Source organism: Macadamia integrifolia, chromosome 3, assembly GCF_013358625.1.
Source record: "Macadamia integrifolia cultivar HAES 741 chromosome 3, SCU_Mint_v3, whole genome shotgun sequence".
Classification (NCBI taxonomy): Eukaryota; Viridiplantae; Streptophyta; class Magnoliopsida; order Proteales; family Proteaceae; genus Macadamia; species Macadamia integrifolia.
Window position 1 is genome coordinate 36,990,583 of NC_056559.1, and position 9,318 is coordinate 36,999,900.

General features: G+C 39.4%; 1 protein-coding gene across 2 annotated transcripts; it reads left to right on the forward strand.

The window, feature by feature from the left end:
* The first annotated feature begins 2,843 nt into the window (after positions 1–2,843).
* Positions 2,844–8,275, forward strand: LOC122072812 (WD repeat-containing protein 44-like). 2 transcript variants are annotated; one of them, XM_042637225.1, is made up of 9 exons: positions 2,844–3,096; positions 4,381–4,501; positions 4,713–5,843; positions 6,020–6,110; positions 6,238–6,395; positions 6,514–6,565; positions 6,692–6,771; positions 6,882–6,975; positions 7,503–8,275. In XM_042637225.1, exons 3-9 carry the CDS (start codon positions 4,893–4,895, stop codon positions 8,054–8,056), a joined length of 1,980 nt encoding a protein of 659 aa, XP_042493159.1. In that variant the 5' UTR covers positions 2,844–3,096; positions 4,381–4,501; positions 4,713–4,892; the 3' UTR covers positions 8,057–8,275. The 2 variants fall into 2 exon arrangements, with proteins under 2 accessions (XP_042493159.1, XP_042493158.1); XM_042637224.1 differs by lacking the exon at positions 2,844–3,096 and having other exon boundaries at positions 3,140–4,501.
* The last annotated feature ends 1,043 nt before the right edge of the window (positions 8,276–9,318 follow it).

The window sequence follows — 9,318 nt, forward strand, 5'->3', positions numbered from 1 at the left end:
TCAATTTGGCCCAACTCAACCCACAAATCGATTTAACCCGAGTGAACCAGACTGAACTAACCATTTGACACACCTACATATCGGTGTTGCTAGATCTGGATACAATATTTGTATCAGCTGAGACCTGCCTATACGAATTAAACTAAAACCATGATTGGACAAGTTAGTCTACCGGGTTCCCATTGACTTCATTGGTCAAGTTTTTGACACACACAAAGAAATATAAATATATGTATTTACTCTGCAAGGTCAAAGGAAAAAACTAGCTTTACTTCTAATTCGTATCAAAGAAGCTTGAGTTTGTACTACTCTTAAATTTGGATTTGGAATCGGCATTCATGTCATGCACTGCATCACAGGTTTTGATGAATCATCACCTTCTTTTTTTTTTCTTTTTAAACAGACATTGGTGGCTATATGCCCTTGGGAAATGGCCGGTGGGCTAACACCCATCACTCCATGCCCGACGCAGGTGCCTTAAATCTGGAAGCTATGGGGTATTGGGAACGTATAAAGCTCCCCTGGAGAAGAGGGTTAAAATCTTAAGTCACCTAATAATTAACATCTATCCTTCAGTATAAGGGACATATGCCCTACTATAAATATATATATATATATATATATAAGTTTTTAAAAGTATCATTCTCTGTATTAATTATAAAGAGAAGGAGATGCACCTTTTGGCGTTCAATGGGAGGAATTCGAGAGAAGATCCAGCGGAGATATGCTCCCCTTCCAACTATGAACCAACTTGATCGTGCATGCTTTGATGTCTAACGTGTTTGTGTGCCCATGCCTCAACTACTTCTCTCTCTCTCTCTCTCTCTCTACAGATATGCTTTCTAATTTATACGTACAATACTTATAAACACAGAAGACAGAACAAGTTGATCCAAGGACCACCTTAGTCCTTTAATATAGTCATCTCTCCTGCATGAACATGGATAATAAACATCTGATGAGCTTCTCCATTTTTGGGCCACCAAACTAACCCTCTCTCTCTCTCTCTCTCTCTTGTTATATATATACAAATACAAGTGAACTCACATTTGCTTTACAGCTTGTCCTTCTATCCAAGAGAAGACCTCCATTCCTTTCTATTCCTGGATAGTCATCATAACTTAACGACAGAGAACTGTATTGGCTTCTTTGAAGTTCAAAACTCCAGAGCTTCTTGGTGCTTGAGGTGAGTTATTAGCTACCTGATACTTCTCTGTTATGTTCTTTGTCTTCCTTCTTCTACTCATAGTTGTACATGCATGATTATGGTTTCATAATATGAAGAATAGAATAGAATAGAGTAGAGTAGAAGTGGGGGGTTCCAGTAGTGTTTGGGTGTAGCAATGAAATCAAACTCTTCCTGGTGAATGGTGATGATTTCTTTTCTTATCTCATAAGATTAGATTTTCTTTCTCAAGTGTTAATCAAAAATCAAATTAATTTCAACTCAATTCTTGAAATATGTTCTGGGTCAAGAACGCATTTAAAAAAGAGAAAATAGAAAAGAACTAGGTTTTCAGGATACCATTTGGCTAGGCTTAGAATTTATTCCGATAATATATACCAAATAAAGCCTAAGTTTAGATAGTTAGCCATCATTTTAGTGTTTTCTTCTTCTCTGGTTGGATGACAAAAGGTTTAGTGTTTTCTAATGTTAATCTTATTGACCATTAAGGTAACACACAAAGACTTTAGCAATTTAACAAGCAGAGACCCATTAATTGGAGTACTTATTCTACTCTTAGGCATTTATGAGAGTTGGATTAGAAAAAATAGAGATTTCTTAGGAACTGGTTTTCCATTTACATATCTGGCAAGCACATTATCTATTTAATTGTCTTCTTACTCAATGATATAGTGATCCCCCATCTTAGATTTTCTCTCATTTTTTTTATTTTTTTATTTTTTAATTATACCTGTGCTTTGAGCCCACTGCTTATTATACATAAGTTAAATAACATTAAAAAAAAATTAGGAAAGACTAAAAAATATTAGGTCAGTTCCAACTCCTAGTCTCCCGGCCCCAAACAAGGAGGTGTAGGAAGAACAAATGGAATTAGCACACTTAAATGATTTAGACTTAAATTATTTGGACTCATCACACATGGCTTTCACACTGGTAGTCACTTTCATATATTAGGGGAAGAAATCTCATCTCAAATCAACGAGAACATGTAAAAGAAAGAAAAAGAATATCAAGAAAGAGAGAGAATAAGAATAAAATGTCGAGATCTTAATATTGAAATCATTTTTTCATAAATTTAATGTTAAATAGAGAAACGATCCATCAAATCAAAGGGATACCCAAAAAAATTTAAAAGAATCATAGAAGTTCAATTTTGTCCCATGGGTGGGCCCCTCTTCCAGGAGTTGCGGGGTGTATTAATTTAATTAATTTTATACTTTTTTTTATTTCTTTCATGTCTGTACGATTCAGACATTATCTGTCCACCAATGCCTGATTAGATAAGAGAATACAACTATACTTCATTTAGTACTCTTATTAAAAATAATAAGAATAATGAAGTGCACGTGGCATCACTGGCATAGATTCCGGTTCTACGTGTCCGGTTTGGTTTAACGAACCAATCACTCTGACCAAACAGTCGGTGGGAAAGGCCTCTCTTTGTATCACTTCCACATGGCGACCTAAGAAAATGCCAACTGTCACTTTCTGATCCAATTCAGCTCTTTCTTTACAAAACATTTGACTTTGACTTAGATGCTTTTCCCATTTGCGATACCAATCTAACGAATGAAATGGTTATCACACATGTGTGAGTTGACACTGTATAAGCTTCGACCGACCGGCTCTGTTATCTCCGACCCAAACCACACGGCCCAAGACACACTGCAACTGCAAGGTCAGGCGGCGGAGACACTTCCTTGTTTCCTCCTCCCCATACAAATAACTGTGCTAGAAACCCAAACCCTAGAAACCAAAAGGAAGGATTAGGGTCAAACGGAGGCGTCTGAGGTAGGACTTTCAAGGACAAGAGAGTTGGTTGAGGTTGAAGCAATCATGGAGAAGTCGCAAAGATGTGTTGAAGATAACGATCAAGGATTTGACTATTGACTTATTCTTTTATCTTATTGGTGAGACTTGGACCTGAAGAACTGGTTAATACCCATATTTTGAATTTTAATTTGAATTTCTTGTTAGTTTAGTTAGTTTCTTCAGTGATCCATTATCAGAGATAAGTGGTTTAAGCTTCAATTGTTTCAAAGCGTGAATCTTCTTGAGCTGCTGGAGCTGGAACAAGCTCTAAATGGCGAAAGGACAGTTGAGAATTGAAATGAAATTTTGCTTCTTCGAGCTTTCTGTCTTTTTTCCTGTTTTGGAATGACCGGAACAAGATCCCGGAAGGAACGGGACGCCTGCAGTGAAAGCCAGGGGTCGGGGTTTAAACTTTAATTGCAGAAATCGACAGGAACGCGAAACCCTAGATTTTTTTAGCTGGAGAACAACATAGGCTCGCTCTATACTACCAAGAGAGGCAGAGACCATTAGCAGAGTGTATCTGAGAAAAGAGAACAAGCCTAGGTCGAGAAGTCCTTCTAGACATTTGTCGGTTTTCGATGGCCCAAATCAATCGGATCTCAGGCTATAACGAGCGATCGCTTTCAATAGGTAGGCCTTTAGCAGCTAAGCCTACGCACTCCCTTCCTTTGTTCACAGCCTGTCTTCTTCGTTCTCCTCTGCATTTCGAAATTGGGACCATTAATGCAGCTTGGAAAGTTGGGAGGAGAGCTCTTTAATCTCTTAAAAAGCGTATCACAGAAAAGTCGGAATAGCGGATATTGTTATTGAAGGAAAATTTCTAATTATATGGATATACACTCTCTTCCCATCTTATTTTCGGAGGGGGGGAAAAAGAGTTCTTTTTCGTTCTAGGTAGTGATTGAGTACTTGTGTTATTATATTAGTTGACGTTTGAGGGTCTTAATTGGGTTTGTTTGTTTGTTCTAGAAATTTTAAATGAGAGAGAGGGAGAGAGGAAAAAAAAGGAAAAAGTAAAAAGCTTTCATTTTCCTTTTTATGGATCGAAGGAAAACGAGCTTTGCAGAGACCGGTGGGTGGGATTTGGCAGAGTAAGAGTTGCAGAAAATAGCGTCTTGTTTCCCGGGCCAGGCCGCGCCGCTCGTGTTTGTCGCTCGTGCCCTACAATCTTTGTAACCAGATCTCGAGGTCTGCGTTAAATGATTCTATTTATAAGGGTTGTGTGCGCCGGCTTAATTCGTGTGCACCTTCCTTTCTCTCTCACTCTATTGCCATTTCTGATTTCTCCCGCCCAAATCCCTCCCGTTCGCTGCATTCTGCGAACGAGAGCTGGATGCCCCTTCTTCGTTTTGAGTTTTTCTTTTCCCCTGATGGTGCAGAGCATTTGGGTTTGTTTTTGTTTCAATGAACGTGTGAATTTAACATTTAAAGTGATCACTGGGGGCATCCAGAGGTCGGCGATGATTATGAATGGTGGCGTCGCGTTGCAGCGAAATCGAGGTTTGAACTTTTCACGTCTCGTGTTCTTTTTATTATTTTGATAATAATCGTGATTCCCGGGTCTACGGTTCCTCATTTTGCATTGGGTATGTGGGGTTTGTCCATTGGAGCTTTAGAATATGAAAATGAAAGATTAAGGGAGTCAATTGGGGTCAGTACTTAGTACTCGGCCATTGTGTTTTGAATTTCTGTATCTGTTTATCTGTTTCAGTTTAAATCGGTGGACACCATTGGGCGGCGTCATCAACCGGGAGACTCGCTCCGTGAATTAGGGTTCTACAAAGTTTTGGGGTATTTAAAAGGTTATTGCTTTTGATGTCAATCGAAGCTGGTGAAGCAAGGAGTAGCTGTTTTTAGATGTGGAATTTTGGTCTCTGTTTCAGTAGAAGACATGCCGAGTTGTAATAAGGAGACGGAAGACGTATTCTTTGATTCGGTGGATTGCATTCGATCTTTTGACTCTGCATCTTCGGACTACGAAATTTGGAGGAACCAGCCAAGTAGTGTTCGTGAACGCCGGGAAAGATTTCTTGGCAGCATGGGTTTCAATGAATTCGCTCCTTCTATAAGTTGTTGCTCACAGGAGATTGCGGGGGGTGCTTCTTGTGGTAGCTCACCAGAGTCTGGGGGCTTGGAAAGGATCACAGAATGCAGTGGGGCTGTTTCAAGGTCGTGGGCTTCTTGTGGTGATGGTAGGACGGAAGATTTGGTTTGTGATGGAAGAGAGACAGATGCCGGAAATGAGCCTGTGGATCGTGAAGTGGCGGAAGGGAAGTCATCTGTTCTGACCTCTTCTCATGAGTTGGATTCCTCAGCCCCAAAAGAAGTTACATCTTCTATAGAAGAAAATGGTCGTCAGCAGGATACAAGCGTGAACAAAATTAGGAGCTTGTGGAAAAGCCTCACATTTAAGAGAAAAGGAGGGGAGACTATGGAAAAATCGGATAAACCTGGATCAAGCTTGGGAACCGCTAAGACAATTAGACTGCATGTGCAAAGCAACAGGAAGAGGTTAATGGAGTTCACTGGGCTTTTCATGGGACAAGAAATGCAAGCTCACAAGGGCTTCATCTGGACAATGAAATTCAGTCCGGATGGCCGCTACTTGGCAAGTGGTGGAGAAGATGGGATTGTTCGCATTTGGCGTGTCACATCAGCATATGCTTGGTCTTCCAAATTTCTTGACATAGTGAATGGTGGAAAGATCACCATGGGGAGAAAAAATTCAAATCCTGCCTCTGTTGTCATTCCTAAGAAGGTCTTCAAGATTGAAGAGTCACCAGTTCAAGAGTTTCATGGCCATGTCAGTGATGTCCTGGATCTTTCCTGGTCCAAATCTAATGTGAGTAGTGTTTACATTTTGTTTGAATCTAAATGAGTAGTCTAGTCAGCAAAAAAAAAAGTGCCCACTGCTAATTTATGTCTTGTTTTCTTATGTGTCTCTGTTTCAGTTTAGATTGTTGACCAAATACATGTCCCCTTGTCTAACTTGAGCTAAAATATATGTTCTGTTTGCAGTTTTTATTATCATCATCCAAAGACAAAACTGTTCGTCTATGGAAAGTGGGTTCGGATGAATGTCTCAATGTTTTCCGCCACAACAATTATGGTTAGTATGAGCAGAGTCAAAAATCTTAAAAGCATGTCATGCTTGTTTTATTTCTTGTTTTGATCTCTAGAAAATGCTTGTACTTATAAAAAATAATTGTGTTTATTCTCTCTTTGTATTGTTTCAGTGACCTGCATTCAATTCAATCCTGTTGATGATGGACACTTCATCAGTGGATCCATAGATGGCAAAGCTCGACTTTGGGGTGTCTCAGAAGGACGAGTGGTTGATTGGGCTGATTCTCGGGATATTATAACTGCCTTATGTTATCAACCTGATGGACAGGTATTTTTCTTCCTCTATTTGGTCTCACCTTGAAGTGTCCTTAATGGTTTTATTAAGATTTCAATGTTGCAAATTCATCTATCAAGGCTAACTTATTGTTTCTCTTTTATCCAAGCAGGGATGCATTGTTGGTTCCATCACAGGCAGTTGCTGCTTCTATAATGCATCAGGTACGTACTTGTGCCGTGTTGGAGGCCGGCTAATGGTTTTGTTTTATTTGGTGGCATCAAACTTTTAATTATCATTCATTACCCTCAAATGCTTACTAAATTGAAATTGTTTATGTTGTTTTATAGGCAATCGACTCCAGCTGGATGCACAAATTTGTGTTCAGGGAAGAAAAAAGTGCTCTGGGAACAGGATTACTGGCATTCAGGTTAATCTTTTTTAAGATTTTTCTATTGCTATCTTATATTCATATAGTTATTTCAATTATGTCATTTTCAGTTCTGATCTGATTCTCGTCGTTGTTCTTCTCCTTAACAGTTTTCCGCCAATGATTTTCAAAGGGTTATGATAACATCAGCTGACTCGAAAGTTCGCATATTTTATGGAGTTGAAGTCATTCATAAATACAGAGGTATAGCAGCATACTTAACTATTGATTTTCCCCATATATGTTTCTGGGTTTGCAATGTTGTTTTCCAATCCGACTCTGTTGCTTTCCAAATTCCTCTGGGTTTACAGTGAATGTGTATATCTTAAATATTACCTTTATACTAATGTATAAATGTCCCACATTAACCCGAACCTGATAACTTAGTTGCATCATAAATAGGTTCTGGCTGTTAGTAGCCAGAGGCTCCTACAGACTCGAGTACCACCCTGTATCTGAATACTTTTTTGCAGTGTATTCAGTTTCTTGTATTTGCAAATCCAATTACATTAAAAGATGTTACAGATATTATAGAGGTTATCCAGGTCTCAGTAGCCTGATTCCTGTTGTATCCAACTCATCTGGGTATTTCAGTAGTACAGAAGGGCTTAATGTTGATTTGGGTTTTGTTGCTCGACAAGTGATTTCGTTTTTCCTCCAAAGCTGGGATGCCTTTATTTTGCTAATGTAAAATGTCATCCATATTTATCTATTTTATTGCTTTTGAGCAGGTCTCCGTAAGTCTGGGAGCCAGATGTCCGCCTCATTCACTTCAGATGGCAGACATATCATCTCAGTAGGGGAAGATTCTCGTGTTTACGTCTGGAACTACGATATCCCTTCTGTTCCATCATCCAGGCAGCCAAAATCTGTCCGTTCATGTGAGCATTTCTTTGCGCAGGGAGTATCTGTAGCAATACCATGGTCCGGTGGGGAAATGGAGCATGTGGAGTTAGCTAGCCCCTGTTGCTCCTTGCAAACACAAGAACGCTCAGAAGCTACCTCACGGGTCAGAAATTCTGATCGGTTTTCTCTTGGCAGTTGGTTTTCCGTGGATAGTTTATCAAGGGGCTCAGCAACATGGCCCGAGGAGAAACTTCCTTCCTGGGATATACCTGTTGTAGACCATGATCATCACCAGCACCAGCACCAGCACCAGCGCCAGCATCATAATCTCGGTAATCATACAGCTTTGTCAGCTACATGGGGTCAGGTGATTGTGACGGCAGGTTGGGATGGAGTTATAAGGACTTTCCATAACTACGGATTGCCAGTCAGGCAATGAGCGAACATTTTATTAGCAAAACCAATGTAAATTCATTAAGTAGGCTCTATTGCTTGGTTGTTTTATTTATGCCACCGAGCTTTACACAATCCAGCTTTGAGAAGTTGGTTCTGCAAAATTTTCCCCCTTTTGCAAATATTTGTGAGTAAAAACTTGAGCTGATTTATTCGATACATGAAAGGAATACAAAAATTACAGAGCGAACCTCTGTTTGATTCATTGCTTCCTATGTTCTATTCAATTTGGATCCTCTAGTTTGGGATTGATAAGCTCAAGTTTCATCCAGCAGTGTTCACTCCCTTCCCAAGTAAAAATCATTAGGTTGAAAACTCCAAATCGGTAAACTTTTCTCTTGTCATTCATTACTTACATGAGAATTTAGAAATGGCATTCCTTTTTCTTAACCTACTTCAAACGGCCCTTCTCTTGCTGAGGATGGCATTAAGCAAGAAATGAACTATGCAAAAGATGAGGCAAGAAACCAAAATTTGAAAGATTCAACCCCAAGGAAAGTTGAAGGGGAAGGGCCTTTTATATCTCTAGAAGAGAAGGTTGAATCTTTGAGATGGTGAATAGTCTTCTATGACTACACAGGGATAACCCAATGAGAGTTGTTTTAAGATTGAGGGAACTTGTTCTTGATAATCTTTGATAGGCATTGATTTCATAGAGATTCATAAAAACTTGTTCTAGATCTTCTGAACTTCAATTTTTCTTCCAATTGAAGGAAAGGAGCACAAAATACTTATTTGATTGTCAACTCTGCCCGAGCCTCCATCAAGTCATATGGCTTAGCCTATGGTTACCTTGGGCCATTTGGGAATGTCATAGGCTAACTTATAATATCAGAAAGCTTACTTATTATTTGTGTAAAGGGACTTTCTATACAAAGAGCAAACTGGAAATTATATCACAAAGGGGGAAAAGGAAAACTTAATCCTATAAAGGGTTAGGCCATTTGCCATTAAGTAAATTATTGCCAACCAGAATGTGATTGTGACAAGGACTTTGCTAGCACAGGAAGAAACTTCATGAAGGAGCACTAAAGTACCAACAGATTTTGGGTTATTCCTTCTCCACTGGTGAAGGAAAAAACTTAATCCTACAAGGGGTTAGGCCATTTCCCATTAAAAGTGAAATTATTTTCAATCAGAATGTGAATTGTGACGAAGACTTCTCTAGCAATTCCCATTTTTGAAAGACCCGCAAACAACCCAGGCCAAACTCAAGCCCATGGCCAGGCTACAGACCCGCAAACAGCC

Coding starts and splice junctions, on each gene's coding strand:
- LOC122072812 (XM_042637225.1), top strand. CDS start 4,893: ATGCCGAGTTGTAATAAGGAGACGGAAGACGTATTCTTTGATTCGGTG. Junction 6,396..6,513: donor GTTATCAACCTGATGGACAG/GTATTTTTCTTC, acceptor TTATCCAAGCAG/GGATGCATTGTTGGTTCCAT. Junction 6,976..7,502: donor AGTCATTCATAAATACAGAG/GTATAGCAGCAT, acceptor GCTTTTGAGCAG/GTCTCCGTAAGTCTGGGAGC.